At 45.5% G+C, this 19,516-nt stretch overlaps 1 protein-coding gene across 12 annotated transcripts in view; it reads right to left on the bottom strand.

Moving 5' to 3' along the window:
• The window catches only part of NEO1 (neogenin 1), a 186,144-nt gene that overhangs the window by 7,577 nt on the left and 159,051 nt on the right, over nt 1–19,516 (bottom strand). For 7 of the 12 annotated variants that reach the window (XM_061349925.1, XM_061349932.1, XM_061349934.1 and 4 more), the window contains exons 17-25: nt 18,782–19,005; nt 15,837–15,975; nt 12,561–12,668; nt 9,375–9,569; nt 8,525–8,557; nt 4,031–4,099; nt 2,979–3,126; nt 1,041–1,279; nt 325–417 (exon numbers count right to left, since the gene is read on the bottom strand). In XM_061349925.1, coding sequence (XP_061205909.1) covers nt 325–417; nt 1,041–1,279; nt 2,979–3,126; nt 4,031–4,099; nt 8,525–8,557; nt 9,375–9,569; nt 12,561–12,668; nt 15,837–15,975; nt 18,782–19,005 — 1,248 coding nt within the window. The remainder of the gene's footprint in view (nt 1–324; nt 418–1,040; nt 1,280–2,978; nt 3,127–4,030; nt 4,100–8,524; nt 8,558–9,374; nt 9,570–12,560; nt 12,669–15,836; nt 15,976–18,781; nt 19,006–19,516) is intronic. The other 5 variants (XM_061349928.1, XM_061349931.1, XM_061349936.1 and 2 more) reach the window with 2 other exon arrangements.

The raw sequence follows: 19,516 nt of genomic DNA, 5'->3' as shown, positions 1-19,516 counted from the left end.
CTGTTTACTCGATCATCTTTCTCAGTGACACAGGCTCCCCTAAACTCCACCCACAGCCACCACTGCTGGAGACTGGGGCAGTCGGACACATTCCTAACTCTTCCCCACTTTTGCAGTACACCTCCCCTTGCTCAAATATACCTAATCCCGTTTTTCCTTTTAAGGGTACCTTCTTCGAACTGTTCCAGTGCAGATACAACAGAATTACTTAGGAGGAGTAAGCAGGAAGGCAGTATGTGAGTGTGTGTCTTTGCATATGGTATCAACACGGTTGTTTGGGTGCTCCCCATTTCAAGCCAGCTAGTAGGTGGGTTGTTGACTTACGTTGAGGTGGTTGAGAATCAAAAGGCATCATCATCTTGGGCCTCATCCCCCTTCTTCCTGCCAGTGTGGACATGCTATCCTCTGACTCATGCCCTGAAAGAAAAACACTGAAGGTTAATTTACCACTGCAGCAAGACTTCTGTGGTACCACACCAGACTGTTTCAATCCTCCTCTCTTTATTTCTGGGCTGTCCTCTTTGTAAGCAGTTCTGTGACTCATAACTGATAAAAACAGCTCTTTTATCCTTCACTAAAAGGTGGAGGACAGTTAGGGTAAAGCTTACTGGGCACTGGAAAAACTCTCTGGGCCGTACTGCACAAACCAACCTCAGGCAGTGCAGCTATGGGGAATGAGCGGCTGCGCAGTCACATGCTGGGTACGACAAGGTAACCATTCCCCAAGTGAAAACTCACCTCAAGAGTCAAGCAGTAGCTGGTTAAAGCACCAAAACCTGATTGTGTGTTCGACCACTGAGAGAATGTCACATGTGTCTCAACTACTTAACACGAAACACTTGCTAGATGACTACGATTTGGTATTTACCAAGGGATAGTCATGATTTAACTCTTGGGCACTCAACTTTCACACGAAGAGTGTGATCCATCCTTTTCAGAGAGTCCCATAAACTAGGCACAAACCCAATTCAGTACTTGGAAAAGAAGAGCAATTTGTCAGTCAAGTGATTTCAACAGATCCAGCTAATTTGAAACCTCACCTCTGTAGGAATTCCGGCGCTGATGGATATTGCTGTCCATGGAATTATCAACCGGGGTGATGTCTTGGGAGTTGCGAGGGATTGGGGTATCGGTCATGATTGGATTGGGATCTGGAGATTTATCAATGGGTTTCAGCTCCAGTCTTTCGTGATGGATCCAAAGGTCAGGGGGTTTGACATCTTTGGAGTTCCCTTTGTACTTGTGGGACCCGTTCACTGATTTGCAGGCAGCTCGTTTCCTTGGGAAGGGAAACAAATGGAATGTTCTCAGACAGAGGCTTCCTTTCACTTGTTGGAAAAGGCAAATTTGCAATGTGATTTCCCTCAGATCTTGCACCCAGCTGAGCAGGAGCTGCCCACTGGGCAGGAAGCTTTGAATTTTACATATAAGCACATCTGACACCTCAAAGCATATTCTGCAACCATGGTGCCATGAAATTTGTCTCAAATGCTACACACGCTGCAGGATTGTGCTCTGCACTCTGAGCCTTCACTAACAAAGTGAAGTTCCCAGTACTTGTGCTTAGTAAGAGAATGTTCTAAACAGGAAGCGTACATCCATCATGCTGTGCCCATCCTCCAGGGTGTATGACCAACCCCAAACAATAGCTGTGGAAGAGTGTGCCGAGCGCTGATCACCCCAATGGGATGGTTAACTTTGAAGATTAATGACAGGAACGTTCATTTCACTGCTGCTCAGGACAGACACATCTGACTCAGGAGCCTTCTCATTGCTGCTGAAGAGCAGCAGCAGCAAGCTGTGAGGCAGACATGAGACTGGGCTGGATGGGGCTTGGAACACTGTGCTCTAAGGTGTCCCTGCCCATGGCAGGGGGTTGGAACTGCATCAGCTTTAAGGCCCCTTCAAGCCAAACCAGCCTGGGATTATGTGATTCTAGTTGACATGCCATGCAGAGTTCCAGCACTTTCCTTCACACCCCCTTGCTCTGGACCCTCGCAGTGATGGAGGAAGGCATCCCTTCGGGGTAGCACATTTCCTAGAACTAAGATAGGACTAAATACAATTTTGAAAGCTATCAGTGAGCATAGCCTCTGGTGAGGTGATCTGCAGCCAGACGTGCTCCTGGCACCCTGCTTTAAGCACTGCAACTACAACAGATCAGAAGGTTCTTCACTGGTTGTGGGTTGCTGCACGTAAGAGAGGTGGCATTTAGGACTGGAGAAACAAAGGCAAGAGTTCACAGGGTTATTTCTGCTCTTTGAAAACAAAATGCCATGAATTTTGCCCTCTCCCAAGCATATCCCCCAGTTGCTGAACCACCACTCCCATATCCTTGCTCTCCTCTCTGGAAGGACTTGCACTTTTGCAGGATGCTTCACCTTCAGCAAAGCAAGTGGAGATTATCTTCCAAGCCTGGCTTTTCATCACTGTCTTAAACCTCTTTAGCATTACAGAGTCTTTTCAAACCTAAAATGAAAAAGCTTTCAGCTCTCTTCAGTTCTTTTGAAAGAACATGCAGGAACAACCTTGTCAGGAGCCTACATGGAAGCATTTCTGCTGTAGTCAGAATTCAGATGCTCTAAATGAGGGAAGAATTCAGATACCCGTCTATATTTTGGAGCACTTTTCTAAGAAGTCCAGCTCCAGGCTCCAATTCCACTCCAGCACCTAGCTAAAAACTGGGTATTATACTGCACCACTTATAAAGCAACTCCACACCATGAAGCACCTGCTAAGAACAGAAGTGAGAGCTCTCACAGCTCTAAACAGAAGGACTGGCTAGTGTTTGGAAGCACTACTTTAACCCTCTTAGAGAGGGGCAGTTGCAGGTATTCATGAAGGCAAGCCCCAGCTTGCCTCAAAACTCTTGCTGGTTTGTAAACTCTGCAACACTCATTAGGGAATACAGAACATCATCATCATCATCATCGCCACCACAGGCAGACAGCTGTCCCAGTGCCACCCCAACAGCTTACTTCTTCTGGTGAGAAGTTGTACGACGGGTGCAGAAGACGGCGACTATCACCACAATCACAATGGTGATCACTCCAACGGACACTATGATTACAAGGAGCATGTTGCTGTCCAAGGGAGAGGTTGGGCTTCCATGGGGACTGTTACTGCCTGGAAGAGTTTGAGACGAGAGAAAGGGGTTAGTTTTCATGTAGAAAAAATCCTCATCAAAAGCAAGCAGAGCCCAACAAAGACTTCTAGAAGCTGTGTGGAGACCCCAGAGCAGCTTTCGGTATCTGACGGAGCCTACCAGTATGCCAGAGAGGGACTGTTCATCAGGGACTGTAGTGACAGAACAAGGGGTGATGGGTTCGAACTGAAATGGGAAGATCAGATTAGACACAAGGAAGTTCTTTATTGTGAGGATGGTGAGGCCCTGGAACAGGCTGCCCAAAGAAGTGGTGAATGCTACATCCCTGGCAGTGTTCAAGGCCAAGGTGGATGGTGTTTGGAGCAACCTACTCTAGTGGAAGGTGTTCCTGCCCATGGTAGGGGGCTGGAACTGGATGATCTCAAAGCCCTTTCCAACCCAAACCATTCTGTGATTCTATGATCAGAACTGGTATTGGTATTCTACAGTGGGCACCCTCCTCTGAAGGACTCACATTTCATGTCACACCAACAAGCAATACGTTAGGGCAAGGCTTCCACAGTGCAGAGTGCTGATCAGGAGAAGGACTAAGATGACTTTTTTAACTTCCTACTATGTTCTTCCTGAATTAATTTTACACTTGTGCGCTCCAGCAGCAATTTAAAACCAAACTGGGAACACGATCTGCTTATCGTGCTTCAGACTGAAATGTAAATGCAAGCAATGATATTTTTTTCCATCTACCCCACACAGCAGGCAAGAGCACTACGACAGAAGTAGGAAATGATGTCTTGAGTGGGAACAACTATCACCATAGAGAGAAAAAGTTCCTCGAACAGACGTAATGAGTACCTTCAGGAGGATATGGCATCACTTGGTGCAACACCAAAAGACATTGTGTTTAGATTGAAGAACAGCACTTACCACCCAGCGGCGGTTTGTAATCCGGTCCTATGTCCACGGGGCGGCTTCCTTTCCCTGCAGATCCTGAAGCTGAAAAGGGGATGCAGGGGGTAATTGTATATGTATATATATATCCACACCCATACACATAAACACACACTTGAGCATCTCTAAGGTAGCTCTTTTCAAACTTCCTCCTTTTCCCTCCCCTACAGCAGGATTTGCCTTTGAGCAGCAGCTGTGCTTCTCCCTGAGAACCACTTCTTCAAAAGAGCTATTTAATAACCAGTTTCCCACATTACTGTTTTCCCAAGGAAGCTCAGGAAGTTACTCATTTTTAAAACATAATATTAGTTGCAGTAATGCACAGGTTCTATTGAGGCAAATGGCTTTGCCACACTTGTACAGTTAATTAGCTCAAAGCAGTAATTACATGGTTTTTTTCCCCCCAGTACCTAATTACAGACAGTGTGGAAGACTGGAAATAAATGGAGGATCAAAACCAGGGGAAATCCATAAAAACCTGCTTTCAGCTTCTCCTCATTGTCTTCTGTTCATGTCACCTTCACCACAAGTGACAATGTAGCATCACAAAATGGGTTTTGGGGAAACCTGGGAGAACAAAGCTGTTTCTAAGCTTTAAGTTTAAAGGCTGATGCTGGAAGCAAACCCATCTGCACCTCAATAATTACAAACTGAGGCAAATTACACAGCTCCTCCCGAACCCTGGCTACTGCTCGTGGTCTCCTTGTTGCTCAGTGCAAGAGCTGATGTCCCTGCTGAGCTGCTATCCTCTTGGTACTCTAGCAGGTATTCTCCCTGCATAATTCAGCTCTAACTTAGATCACTTGCTGCTGCAAGTCATGAAGTCACAAGTTTGCCTCTAATGTTAAGTTAGCAGAAAGCTGCCTACAGATAAAAATACACAGAGACCTGGTTCTTTCATTTCTGCATTGTCATTAAACTGCACTAATGCAAAATGACCATGAATAAAGAAAATACTGCAGGAGGGGAAACATGCAGCAAGATGGAAAGAAGGCATTCCTCTGGTTACAGGAATCCATAATCCTTTGGCCACTTTTACACTGTTGTGCACAAACTCCCCCCAAATCAGCAAATTTGGTACTTTTACAATGAGAAGAAGGAATTCTCTCAGTTAAAAATCCATCCCAGTCAGGAAGTGGTAAAGGACATGTAACAAATGGAACCTGAAGCCAAAGCCTGTAAACCACTCACTGTGAAATAAGGACAGTTGGGAATACGAGCAAAAGGAACCAGCAAGAACACTGAGTAAGCTCTGAGAAGGGCAGTAAGAAGGAATCCTACAGGGAGGAGTCAGGTGTAGTCTATAATAAATGAAGACATACTGCAGGACAAATCTAGACTGAAAAAGATGCACTGCCCATGCCAGGCTGGAGAGGACACTGCCTGCTCTTCCTGAAGTCCTGGACTAATCATTTAGCAGCAGCAATGAACTAATTCAAGTGAATTTTAAACAGCTTCTATTGTATGAAAGGATGTGAAAATCAAACAACCCTAGGTGGATTCTCTGAATTGCTGAACCTGGCACTGAAGATCTCTTGGAGCAGCAGAAAAGCTGTGGGAGAAGGGGGGGGCAATAAAAATAACTGACAAAGGACAAACAGATACCCTATGCAGTTCTAGTGCAGCAGCTGGAGCCTTAACATAGGCAAGATCATGGCAAAGGTGGTTGATTGAGATGGTGGCACACTTCCTGCCCATCCTTCTGTTTTATTAGCACAGGTATTTTCAAACACACGAAATGTCAGCCCATGAACGTGGCTGGTAACAGCAGCTATGCTGGCACACTGTATTTAGACTTCCATAAAACACTTCCCTGAGCTCTGTGCAATGCCTGGTTAAAAATAGCACCCTAAAAAAAGCCACATGGCACTAATAACGAGATTAACTACAAATTCACTGATAAGAATATAAATTGTAAGTGCAGAGTCATTATTCACAAGGGATATTTCTCATGAGTACTGCAAGGACCTGTGCTTGGCCAAGGGAATTCAATATCCTGATAAACACTGCAACAGAAAATCAAAATCACTGCTCCTGAAGTTAACAGATGACCTAAAATAATGGAGGAGATAAGAGGATACAGAGAGTCACCTGCACAGAGCAGCAGGGCTCATGGAGTACACATGGGTGTAACACACTGAGTTGGTGCAGTGTATCATGGGGTCTGCTCTCTCTGAACCATCCATATCCTCACGCAGCCAGCTGCTGCTGTTATATACCCCCCTATGTGTGCGTATGCGTGACAAAGGACATAAACCATATGGAAATGATAAAAACATGAGAAGGCAGCGACAGGGAGGGAGCAGTGTTCTGCAAACAGCTGTATTTTCAAAGGATGTTGGGAACAACCACCTGTGGCAGCTCAGGGACGCCTGACGCTGGCACTGACTGTGTGGTGTCAGCATTTGCACACCTCCAAAACCACAGAGGTAACTAAAGATACAAGTTCAGGATACAAACTAGGATGAAATTCAGATACCTGGAGTACTGTGTTCAGCTCAGGGACCCCCAACATAAAAAGGACGTGAAGCTGTTGGAGTCCAGAGGAGGCCATGGAGATGCTCAAGGGCTGGAGCAGCTCTGCTCTGGAGCCAGGCTGAGAGAGCTGGGCTGGGGCAGCCTGGAGAAGAGAAGGCTCCTGAAGGGGAGACCTTAGAGCAGCTCCAGTGCCTAAAGGGGCTGCAGGAAACCTGGAGAGGGGCTTGGGACAAGGGCCTGTAGGGACAGGCCAAGGGGAATGGCTTGAACCTGCCCGAGGGGAGACTGAGCTGAGCTCTTAGGCAGAAGCTCTTCCCTGCGAGGGTGCTGAGGCGCTGGCACAGGGTGCCCAGAGAAGCTGTGGCTGCCCCATCCCTGGCAGTGTTCAAGGCCAGGTTGGACACAGGGGCTTGAAGCAAGCTCCTCCAGTGGAAGGGGTCCCTGCCCGTGGCAGGGGTTGGGGCTGGGTGAGCTTTAAGGTCCCTTCCAACCCAAACCAGGCTGAGTCTATGATTAGGTACCTGACCAAGATGCTTCTCACTACCTAATTCCTGAAACCAGGAATCAGCAATTTAGCCTTTAAATTCTGGGGAGCTCAGTACCAGCTTGGGCTACAGAAGTGTAGGGAGAACAATGTAGCTTAATAAAGAAGAAAAGTAAGGGAGAGAAAAAAAAGGACAAACCACTAAGGCCAGAGTCTATCCCACTGCAGCTTTGTTTCTTCCCAGTCTCAAATAACTTGCCTACTGCTTCCTGAAGGACACAATCCTTCAGTTCAGTGGTACTGTCACCAAACAGGCTCTTCTCTCCAGCTTGTCTTCTCCTTTTCTACATTTAACCTACTGCCAGGATCTATAATCCATGAGTGCTCTTCTAGGAATTCTGAAACAAAACTCTCATGGCTTTTAGGTAGAGTTTTCTAATTTATAAATGAATCAAGGTGTTACTAGAATATGCTACTTTAGGATGGTAACGATGGATGACAGGCTTTAGTTATCTGCTGAAATAAGGTTATACTAACGCAGAATGGAAATAGCAGCTTCTATGTAAGACCTTTTTATCTTCCCCTATTCCCTTCCTCTTGCAGCTAAGCACTGCCAATGACACCATGAGGGTCTCTTCCCCGAGACACACCTGAACCTCGGCTTGCAGCTCTGTTACACAAGGCTGGATATGAATTTACCCCATTCTGCCCACTATCAGCATCACGTGAGGTAAAAGCATATTTAATAAATTACTTCTAAGTAATAAGCTGAAAAGCAAGTGAAAAAACCCCTCATGCTCAACCCCTTTAGGATCTATTTAATTGTGTGTCTGAGTGCCTGCCAATGTCCTTTTAAACTCATCCCTTTAGACTAGTTTTTTTCCTTTTTATTGGGCTTGTAGGTTATTTGGAAGAAAGCAGCAACAGCCCTGGGACATCCACCTTAAACTCAATGTCATAAAGTCAAAGCTGCCATTTTTCAAGCTGGGGTTTTAAAACCCGAGGCTTTTAGTAGCTAATGCTGTGCTCTTCAGGAGCGCCTGGAGTCTGAAGGAGCTGACAAGCAGAATCTCTCTTGCAAACACCCTTCCTAGAGCAGGCATATTGCCTTTGTCATGACCAGGATTAGAGCCGAGGAGCTCACAGAACCGCACTTGTGCTAATTGGGTGACTGATCTTCCACCTCGATGTCCTGAGATCTTGCCTCAGAGGTCAGAGGGCTGTCTGCAGTTTCACTTCGTCCAAATTCCCTTTGACAGAATGCTGCAGCTCTGGCACAGACTTGTCCCTTCATGTGACATCTGACTGCAGGGATCACTTTCTATCCCTACCACCCCAACCACCAACAGGACCTTCCAGCTCTTCCACTATTGAAAGCACAACAGGAACTTGCTCATTTACAGTTAGAGCAGCAGACAGTTTCATTTACAAGCAACAACAGCACATGGACAGGGAAAACAAAACGTGTGAAGGCTGGAATAAAAAAGAAAGTGTGGCTGTTCATTTACCTTGATCATTAGGCATTTTATCTGAGGATTCAGCTAGTGGGACAAGCACAGGGAAGGAAAAAAACAAGAGAGATCACAAGGCTTGAAGGAGTGAGAGACAGAAATCAAAGTTTGACATTGCCCAAGCAGACCAGCTGGAGCTCCCACTTCTAACCACCAGTGCTCACATGGTAAAGGTACCCTTCAAGAAATCTACTCCTAACTTTTTATACTTCTCTCCTTGGAGTATTTTTTCCCAAGCAATGCGCATTCGCTCCACTTCATTAGTTCTTGATTTAAGAGCTGCTCTACCTCATTATTCCCACTGTGACATCCAAGTCACCAGCACACAGCTGCACCGCTGGCTCCAACTGGAGAGCCTGTGGCTTTGTACTGCTGCAGCATGACACACAAGACCCACAGGCTTAAAACATCTAAAAACTGCTTTCCTAAAAACCACCTTTAGGACACTATAACTAGGTGAGACCTATGTGCCCACCAGTAATTGAGAAACACCACAATGAATCAAGCAGCTGAGCAACATCTGCTTAACTACACGCAAATAGAAAATTCCATTCAAGTCAAACTCCATTTGCTCTTCCTGCCTCTTCCAGTTTAAAGAGGCTGCCCAAAGAAATGGTGAATGTTCCACTCCTGGCAGTGTTCAAGGCCAGGTTGAACAGAGTCTTGGGCCACATGTGTGAGGTGTCCTTGCCCATAGCAGGGATTGGAACTGGACGAGCTTTAAGGTCCTTCCCAACCCAAACCAGGCTGGGATTCTATGAGATACAAAATTCACACTACCCTGACCTTATAGGAGTTGCAATCAGGAAAAGCAGAGGAAAATCCCGAGACCTCCGTGGTGATTTACCTTTGGGGGTCCTGAACTGAACTGCCTCAGACATGGGTCCCATGCCCTTGGAGTTGCGGGCCTGAATTTTGAAGTAATAGGGTGTGTCGAGGGTCAGCTCCTGTATCTGATGGGTCAGCCTGTTTCCCACGACGGGTTCGATAACCCAGTCGTGTATTTCAGCGTTCACATCCGTACTGTAGTAAATGATGTATCCTATTGAAAGGAGAAAGCAAAAGGATTTTATACATGAGTGAACAGGACAGTGTAAGAACTCACACAACACTGGTAAGATCTTACAGAACATATTCTATTGACTTCTCATTATACACAGCTAAACAAGGATGGGATTTCTCTTACTTCTTCAGAGACTAAGAACGCATTCAAGTCTTAGCCAGCCAGCCCAGCTTAAGTTTTAAACTGTTCACAAGTCTGGGTTAAGAGGATAAAAGCCATTGAAAAGTCAAAATTACTTCTGACCCCTGTTCACTGAATGTGGAGAAATTCTTCCTTTCCATCTCTTTGCCTGTTCATGGACCAAATAACGTAAACCAACATAAAGCTGTTATTAAAGCATCCTCAAAGTATTAATATTTATAAAACCAGTTAATGTTAAAACAATAAAGGATTCTCATGCACAGCTGAAGAGCATGTGCTCAATGGTTTATAACGGATTTATTTTTCAGGGCCTAAATAAAGGTGATGATGATCAGAAGAGAACTGAAGTTAAGTGCATGTCACAGGCATGGAAAAGGTATGACAAGTTTTGTTACTGAATATGCTGCAATTACAAACCACTATGAAGTAAAAGCTTTATGACTTTTCTAATATAGGAAACACAGAGCCCCAGCATAAAATAAACACTTGCACCACTACAGGGCTGGGTCTCCAGCTCCTTCTTTGTCCCACACACTGCCAGGCTGGGGTTATAGTAAGGGGAAGACTTAATGTTTGCTACTTGTCCAGGTCACAAGGCAACATACCTGTAGCTTGGCCAAGAAGGGGCAGCATTATATATATATATATTTATTTTTATACATATATATATATACACATATATAAATACACACAGACAGCTATCTATATATATAGTGACAGTTAAAAGCACTATATATAGTATAGTGTCACAAGAATATCGACTTAAATCGTGACTGTACTAATTTGTCAGCAACTACAACAATGCAAAAGCATCTGGAATCCAGACGAGCACAGCTCAGCATTTCACATCCATGCCATACACATCAAAAGGAGATCAGAGCTGAAAAAAGACAAGTATTCCACAAACATGCTCTCCAGGGCAGGGAATCCCATCATCACTTTGTTTTTTATGGTGGTGTTTAGTGGACAGAAAGGACTAAGCTGAGTTAATGCTGACTGCAGCCCAGAACCCCCCCGTGTGCTGGGCTGCACCCCCAGAGCGTGAGCAGCAACTCAGGGAGGGGATCCTGCCCCTCTGCTGTGCTCTGGGGAGACCCCCCCCTGCAGCCCTGATCCAGCTCTGGGGCAGCAGCACAAGAGGGACCTGGAGCTGTTGGAGCGAGGCCAGAGGAGGCCATGGAGATGCTGCGAGGGCTGGAGCAGCTCTGCTCTGGAGCCAGGCTGAGAGAGCTGGGCTGGGGCAGCCTGGAGAAGAGAAGGCTCCTGAAGGGGAGACCTTAGAGCAGCTCCAGTGCCTAAAGGGGCTGCAGGAAACCTGGAGAGGGGCTTGGGACAAGGGCCTGTAGGGACAGGCCAAGGGGAATGGCTTGAACCTGCCCGAGGGGAGACTGAGCTGAGCTCTTAGGCAGAAGCTCTTCCCTGTGAGGGTGCTGAGGCGCTGGCACAGGGTGCCCAGAGAAGCTGTGGCTGCCCCATCCCTGGCAGTGCTCAAGGCCAGGTTGGACACAGGGGCTTGGAGCAAGCTGCTCCAGTGGAAGGGGTCGGAGCTGGATGATCTTGAGGTCCTTCCCAACCCAAACTATTCTATGATTCTGTAAGGAGCTGCCTCTCTCACTGCAGGGGCTCTTCCCACCAGAGGGCACCCAGTCCACATGTCCCTGCCAAATGCCTTGGTCCTGGTAAAGCAAATCTCCTGTTTGGGAGACTCACTTACCACAGAATGATTTGATGTGTTTTTTAGCTGTTAACTGCTACTTATGCAAAACCTAATAAATACTCTATGAATAAAGGTGAGGTTCTCTTTCACAGAAGAGAAATTGCAAGGAGATGTTTTACCTGGGAAATTGAGTATGTGTCCTGCTCTCCTTGTACATACGATGACAGGCTTATCTTTTCAGGAACATATATAGGCTGGGGCTATTTGTGCCTATTGTTTCCCACCCCTACTGACCACTAGCAGCCAAGCCCTTTAACCTGCAGTTATGATAAAGGCTCTTGTTTCTCCAGTCAAACCTTCTTTCCTATATAGAGGAAAAACATCTTGCTGATAATAACATAGAACTGGCTTTGTAACCAAGGGTTAAGTCTGCAGTGTTCTGCCTTTTCAGGGAGATCTAACTAGCTTTAGTGTCCTGTCTGGAATCTCATCAGATCTCGGGTGGTGATAGCTTCCAAAGGTTTGATTCTGAGCACAAAAGCAAAACCCCACACTGCAAACTCTGCACCACTAAAAGCTGCTTCAAGCATAAAGTCTGGGGTAAAAGCAAGCAGAAAATGGAAGTGAACTATTTCAGGAAGCCTTTAGAAACGGGATTCCAGACAGAAGCTACCGAAGGGAAACAGTAATATTTTCTGTAAAATGATTTCTCCTACATAGAAGTGATGTAGTTACAGAAGCAAGTAACAGTTTACTCCTAATGGTTTTGTCAAGGGACTAATAACTGACTTTAAGTCTGTTCCACGCCACAAAGGTGACACAAAGACAATAAGAACTGGGATGGATTCTCCTAAATTTCTGAGGGGTCAGAGGCATTACAGATGGATTTCTGGAGGCGTGCCATTAGAGGAGCACAAGCCGATGGAGACAAAGGTTATTAAGATATTTAAACTTCCAATTCTCTATCCGGTTACCTCCAATTTCACACTGCAGTTACTTGCTATCTTAATATATTTAGACTGGGTACAACAGTAAATGATTAATCCGAACAACTAAAGAGATTGACAAAGAAGATAGACTCGCTCTACGGAACATGCTCACACGGTTATGCACATTATATTCTGCTGTTAACCAGCATCTTGTACTGACTTTATTGCTCATGCAAACTGCACCTGTGATTTTGCCGTTGGCTTCCGATGGAGGCTGCCAGTTGACAATTATTGTCCGAGGTTTCCCCTCTTTGCTCACCACAGTCACGTCTTTGGGAGGAGAAGTAGGAACTGCAACCAAGCAGACAGACTCATGTCACTGGACACTTACAAGTAACCTCAGAGACATCCGTCTTTGGTTTACCATTGAAAAAGGCACATATCATAGTAAAATCTCAGACCATTCAGTCTTCAAATAAATCCACCACTGTGTGTAGTGGTCTTACTGATTTACTCCATTCAACCAGCAAATGCCACCTGGTGTGCAGCGTCTCCTTTCCAGGAGGAGGTACCTGCTTCTGAAGAGCCAGATGATCCTCGAGGTCCCTTCCAACCCAAACCATTCTATGGCTCTGCCAACAGATGCTGTGATTCACGACTGAATAAGCCCATATCTCCAAAGCCACAGCATCACTGTACAGCCCTAACAGCTGGGGTCAATGGCTTCCAACTGAGTTTCTTCAGACACCATAAAAATTACACAAACTTGTGAAATAAGCATGTTTTATATGAAATACCTCCATATTTTCAGGTTTATGGTGGGACTGAGTAATGCCAATTTGCCACTTAAACCTGAACCAGCAAAGGAAGCCCACCCGAGATTTAGAATCCTAATCCATAATTGCTGATTGACTTTAGCAAAGAATTTGGTGTCATTTGGAAGGAAATCCGCAGCACCATCTGAAACCCAGGAGTATCTGTGGAGCACAACTGTCCAACCTTCTTCCTTGGGCTGCCAGAGAGCAAGACTGGGAGAAAGAAAGAAGGAGAATGTGCTCCCTTCTCCCATCAGCCTCCTCCTGCCTCACACTGAGGAAATGGCACAGGCTGCTGCAGCACAAGCCTGAATTGTGAGTCCTTGCTTACTGTGAACTGAGATTTCCAGCTGGGGCTCAGATTAATGCTTCTGGCTGCACAGAGCCAACGTCTCCAAAGGTGCATTGACCAGGCCAGGCTCTGCCAAGCCACATTGTGAAAAACAGGAGACTTCTAATTAGGTAACATCTAGCAAAGTAAATCCACTGTGGATATTTAATACTATAATAGTAACGTGTAGTGCTTCCAGGGCTTCCTGATTTCAAGAGCTTTATGGATATTACCCATTAGAAATTAATCTGTGCATCCTCTGAGATGGCTACCTACTAACCCTGTGCACAATAACAGCGGGAATCCAGGGGTAGCAAAACTCAGCCGTTACTGTACCTATTATCCCAGACTCTTACAAACACACTCAACAAACATATGGATGTAAGGCACAACTCAAGGCCCTACAGTAAACTCAAGACTAAAACAAACCCCAGGACTAGCCTACAGGAGATCTCTCACCCACAGACCAGCACTGAACCCAGTATCTTGGGTTTTCCTTCAGCGGGAGCTGAGGTGCAAGTCCTACACAACACTGCTACTCAGGGGTATCCAAAACCATCAGTCACACGCTATGGAATCTGGTGAGTGATATAAATCACAAGATCTGTTATGAGAAAAGGTATTTAGCCTTTTGGGGGTTATTTGTTTCTTGGCTTCCAAGCTTTTAGGTCACATTTGCAAACATCCTTTACAACCACCCTGCATTTACTTTCTATTCAGATGAAGTAAGATCTCCTGTATCTCACCCCCCCTCCGGTGCTTTCCGAGTTTCAACTGCTGCTTCAAGAACTTCATTTCTGCAACTTTTCCCATCCCCCATGTAGTTATGGATGAGGATTGTGTGCGTGTCACCACAAACACCGAGTAAAGTGTTTTAACCTGGGATGGGCACAGGAAAGGAGCCCCAGGCCAAATCTGCCTCCACATCATGGACTTCCCACCAAAAACTAAGACAATGTTTTCAAAAGCAACTGAAGCTCACTAAGGCTTTATGGGGCTTCAGAGAAAGTTAGATTTCTGCTTTTAATCTGGTCTTGCTTTTTTTTTTATGCCTTGCTGTAGAGTATTTGGGTCATCTCCATTAATTCTTTGTGTGCCTGATTTCTTTTGGCTGTATTTAGTGTAAGGGCTACAGGCTAAGCGGGACAGGCTCTTTCTTAATCCTTGCAGTTCATACCAAGAGAAACCTAAGCAGAATAAGCAGTCAATTTAATTGCACAAAGATCATTTAACACTGCAGGATAAAAAGAGCTAATGAGGGACAGGTCAGGGGACACAGGTCCTGCACCTCCCAAGTACTCAGCAGACACAAGCTCATCCTGGCATCTATAAACCCCCTTCTGTTCTGTACTCTGAGCTTCCAGCATTTCTGTGGCACTGAGGACTGCACTGCCAATGCCTGCCAAGGCACAAGAATTTAGGGATGATTTGGATGTCTTAACTTCTACTGGGATTTCTGTCAGTTCACTTGCTTCATGCGCCTCCTCTGTAACTCTAACAGCACAATGACAGCAAGTTTTAATTATTATTTGCTGATGTGTGCAGTTCTGGTGTCCTCAACATAAAAAGGACATGGAACTGTTGGAACAAGTCCAGAGGAGGCCATGAGGATGATCAGGGGCTGGAGCACCTCCCATATGAAGATAGGCTGAGAAAGTTGGGGCTGTTCAGCCTGGAGAAGAGAAGGCTGCGTGGAGACCTCATAGCAGCCTTCCAGTATCTGAAGGGGGACTATAGGGATGCTGGGGAGGGACTCTTCATTAGGGACTGTAGTGATAGGACAAGGGGTAATGGGTTAAAGCTTAAACAGGGGAAGTTCAGATTGGATATAAGGAGGAAATTCTTTCCTGTGAGGGTGCTGAGGCACTGGAATGGGTTGTCCAGGGAAGCTGTGAATGCTCCATCCCTGGCAGTGTTTAAGGCCAGGTTGGACAGAGCCTTGGGTGAGATGGTTTAGTGTGAGGTGTCCCTGCCCACGGCAGGGGGGTTGGAACTGGATGATCTTAAGATCCTTTCCAACCCTAACTGTTCTATAATTCTATGTTTCTATGTATTTTCTTTGTATCTGTATTAACGTGCTCCGAGATGCTCCAAGCATACACTTCCTTCTTCTCCCCTGCCCATGAACTGTGGTACATTATTCATTACTTCTCTGTAATTTGCTGTAAATTCTTTTGCATGCAATCATCCCTTTGAAACCTGAAGTGTTGGTGTTGATTTTAATCAGCTTCTAAGCTATAAAGATAAGAACCTCCCCGCAAGTATTCATCAGCATAATCATTTTAAACACATGCTTTCCCTCTCCCAGTATTGTGGCATACTCCGTTCATCTCACTGGGAGTGCTGGCCCTTCCAGGGAGAGAGGAGCAGTACCTAATTCAAAAGTCGTTCCATGCGCCGTCATACTCCAAGTACTCGATCTTCGCCCTTTAGTCACCATCACAGAGAATTCATACAAGGTGTTTGGTTTCAACCCAGTCACTAAGTAGCTCAAAGTGGTGGCGTTGGCAGTCTGAAAGGAAAACAGAGTCAGTAACTTCTGAAACCATCAGCTGCCAGCTCCCAAACGCCCTTGTCTTAGGTAAGTGTTTAAAGCATTTTCATAACCACAGTCATTAATTCTGTAATGGTTGCTCTGCCATGAAAATTCATTCATCAAGAATTTAAGTGCAGTTGTTTCATCCTCAACTAGGAACACTTTCTGCAATCAGCAGGAGCATTTAACAGCAGTCAATTAGAAATTAAAGCGGAAGAAAAAAGGCAAGACGAGGTCTTGGGCACACTTGTTCTGCAGCAGGGTAAATCACTGTGATCGAGGGGGTTCATTTACAGCAGGTCATTAACTGATCTGGCAAGGGAAAACACTGAAGCCCAGCTAACAGTAACAGTCCTGCTTGAAATCTCTGCCTTCCACATTCCTGCTACAACTTTCAGTCAATTTTTAACATATGTGGAAACCAAAGGGACAACCCCACCTGAAGGTACAAGGAAGGACAAGCTCTTAAAGGAGAAATCCTCTCTACTTAAGATTTTAAAACCATCAATCGTAAGATTTAAGAACTATTAAAGGTCTTTTCCAACTTAGCTGATTCTGTGATTCCTACACTTTGCATTAGGAGCTGATGCACCCCTGATGAACAACAGTTCATCAGCTCTTCCCCTCCACAATCCCTAGGGAAACGCCTAACCACACTTAAGCACTCAATTCTGTTTGTACCACTTGTCAGAGGTGGCAGCTGGAGTCCTTTTTACAGGCTCAAATTGTGGTTTTAATCTACATCTTTGAAACTAGGTGGTGTTCCCTGCACATCACATTGAATGTCAATGACACATGAAAGGCTAAACTGGAGCAGGAGACTTCTGCTTTCTTGGTTTTTCAACCCCACATACTGTTGTTAAGATCACAACTGTCCCATGGTACTGAACGCTGCTCACCTACTAGAGAGTAAACTTCATAAATATTACCTTGTAAAGTTTAACCTAAAGAGTTAAGATTTAGTACTTTAGCTGACTCTGGAGTGCACAACCGATACATCCTGGGTAGTCTGTGGGTAGGACAACCCTGCTCCATCAACAAAGATGCTTGACACTTGTGCCACTTGCACCACATCTGTTCCTGGGTTTATGCACTCTAGACTGACACTACTCCCACACAAATTTAAGGAAAGAAGGCTCTGTAAAATGGGAACCTCTTAACTTGTGTTTGAAGTTATTACTCTTCTTCAGTGAGACTGCAACAGTGCAGAAGTGGGGAGTAAACGCAGGAAGCACAAACTATACCAACATCCCACTTACTGACAAGAGGGATGGAAGAAATGACTCTATGTTGAGCTGATGTAGCAGTGGATACCAGAGAACTGACACCAACATACAATTGCTGCATGCAAGGTGGTGGAACAGAGGAGCTCCAATGCAACGGGCCAACAGCCCCCAAACATGCAAGAAAGAACAAGGCTGCTAGAGCTGGCTGTGACAAGCAGTACACTAGCTCACACTTCATAAAGTTACCCAAGACCTGACTGAAACGCAGCAGCTGATGGAGCAACGCTGCTGAAAAAGGTTTTGCCTTTCTTAAAAGTAACCAGTGCTGTCCATCGGAGTAGTACTGGATCAGTGCAGTACTTCATTTACCACGGGGTGGGATTTCCTAGCATTTAACTAATGGAACTGCAGTATTGTATAAACCACTCCTGAGACATCCCCTGCACAGGACACAGGAATAAGGGCTCAAATAACTTGCCTTTAGAGGGAGAACACAGCTATACACAGCTGTTCGTTTCCATTTAAAACCCCCTGTTTGTACCAAGATTGCTCTGTGAGAGCAGAAAGGGAGCTCCACTGGCTGGAGGTTTTAACAACCATTTCCTTTGAGTCTCATTTCTAATGTGAAATCTGAAGTCAGCAGTTTTGAGGCCTCCTGAGAACTCCAAAAACTAAAAAACGATCCAACCAACTGACTGAAGAAAATCCAATGCCATAAAGCGAGCCCCAAATCTGCTCTTCAAATCAGAACACCAGATGAAAATAAAGGAGGCAGGGCCCTCATGAAGTTACTGTCACAGATGTCGTACCCATGCATTTCCCAAAGGGGAGGTTCACTGTCAACTTTGTACGAACAGGAAAGGTTGCAAAAGGAAACGTAAAGACACCAGGGTATCTTCCCTGCATGAGTCACCCCTGCAATTCAGATCTGTTACCTGGAGAGAAGCCATTGGTAACATGTGCCTTACTAATGCATTCCTGGCTCCTCTAAAGGTAAGTCCCCATCTGTGGATGCGATCACGATGGGTGAAGCAGAAAGTATAAAACTGTCACTGTCTCCATGGTTCCACAGCAGAAAGTAACCATGGAAATGTTCGCCTTTGCTCCCCATGGTGGCCCTTCCACACACACCAACACCCCACACATGCAAGAGAGAACACAAAACCAACTCCTTCCACTAAGTCTAGATGAATCTTTGAAGCAATGATTTAACTGAGCAGAACTGGTGTGAACCAGAGAAGCTGTGGCTGCCCCATCCCTGGCAGTGCTCAAGGCCAGGCTGGACACCGGGGCTTGGAGCAAGCTGCTCCAGTGGAAGGGGTCCCTGCCCGTGGCAGGGGTTGGGACTGGGTGAGCTTTAAGGTCCTTTCCAAGCCAAACCAGGCTGGGATTCTATGAACTCAGTTCAGACATCTCAAATAAAACCAAGCCTACCTCTATGCCGCTTCCTCAGCCCTTGTCTTTCTTTACTCTGCTTCACTTAACCCTGCCTCAAACATGAAACTACTTGTTACTGACAGAAGGCAGCTGCGTTAGTGCTGGTGAAGCTCCCATACCTTGTACTTGGTATTAGCAGGAATATTGGTTTTCCAGCGCACTGTGTAGTAGCGAGCATCTGTGATCTTCTGGTTCTTCGGCAGAGAGTTGTCTGCCCAAGTGATCCGTATGGTGTCATGACTCAGGATGGAAGCCTGAACTCCCACTGGTGGCATCATGGGAGACGGATCTGGCACTGGAGTGTATGGAGCATTAATAACAAACAAATCAACCTCGGAAGTGTCTAGGGAATTGATGGGTAAAAAGTAGTGTATTATAATTAAAAAGGGGGAAGGTGGCATTGTAACGTAAAACAAAAACAAAAAGGGGAAATGCAGGGTTGTGCAATGAAATGAAAGGTGAGAAATGGAGAAAAAGAGAGAAAAGCCAGAGTTAATAGGTGACATAAGACAGGCTAATAAAATTACTCTTGCATCGTGTTCCCTTCTTAAGACAGTCAGACAACATATATATGCTAAGCTATATACACACCTAATGTATTAGCGTTCAGTGCATTCAACCATGGCCTAAGAACCCCAACATGCAGTAATTTGAACTATATTTGACTGAATGCCCACTGATCCCTCCCCTTCAGAAAACCATGAGGAAAAAGAGCTGAACTAGCTGGGTAACTGCCATGTCATAAAAACAAAGGGGAACTCCCAGCACCTTTTACAGACTCTTGATGGTGCTCAAGGTCCCAATGTCACACAGACTGCAGTAACTGCAAATCCTCATAACTGACAAGGATTCCA

This window comes from Neopsephotus bourkii, unplaced genomic scaffold (assembly GCF_033783945.1).
Source record: "Neopsephotus bourkii isolate Nb327-2 ecotype Australia unplaced genomic scaffold, CSIRO-AGI_Nbou_v1 NB_463, whole genome shotgun sequence".
Lineage (NCBI taxonomy): Eukaryota > Metazoa > Chordata > Aves > Psittaciformes > Psittacidae > Neopsephotus > Neopsephotus bourkii.
The sequence above is the reverse complement of the archived record's forward strand: the minus strand, read 5'-3'. Positions and strand labels throughout refer to the sequence as shown.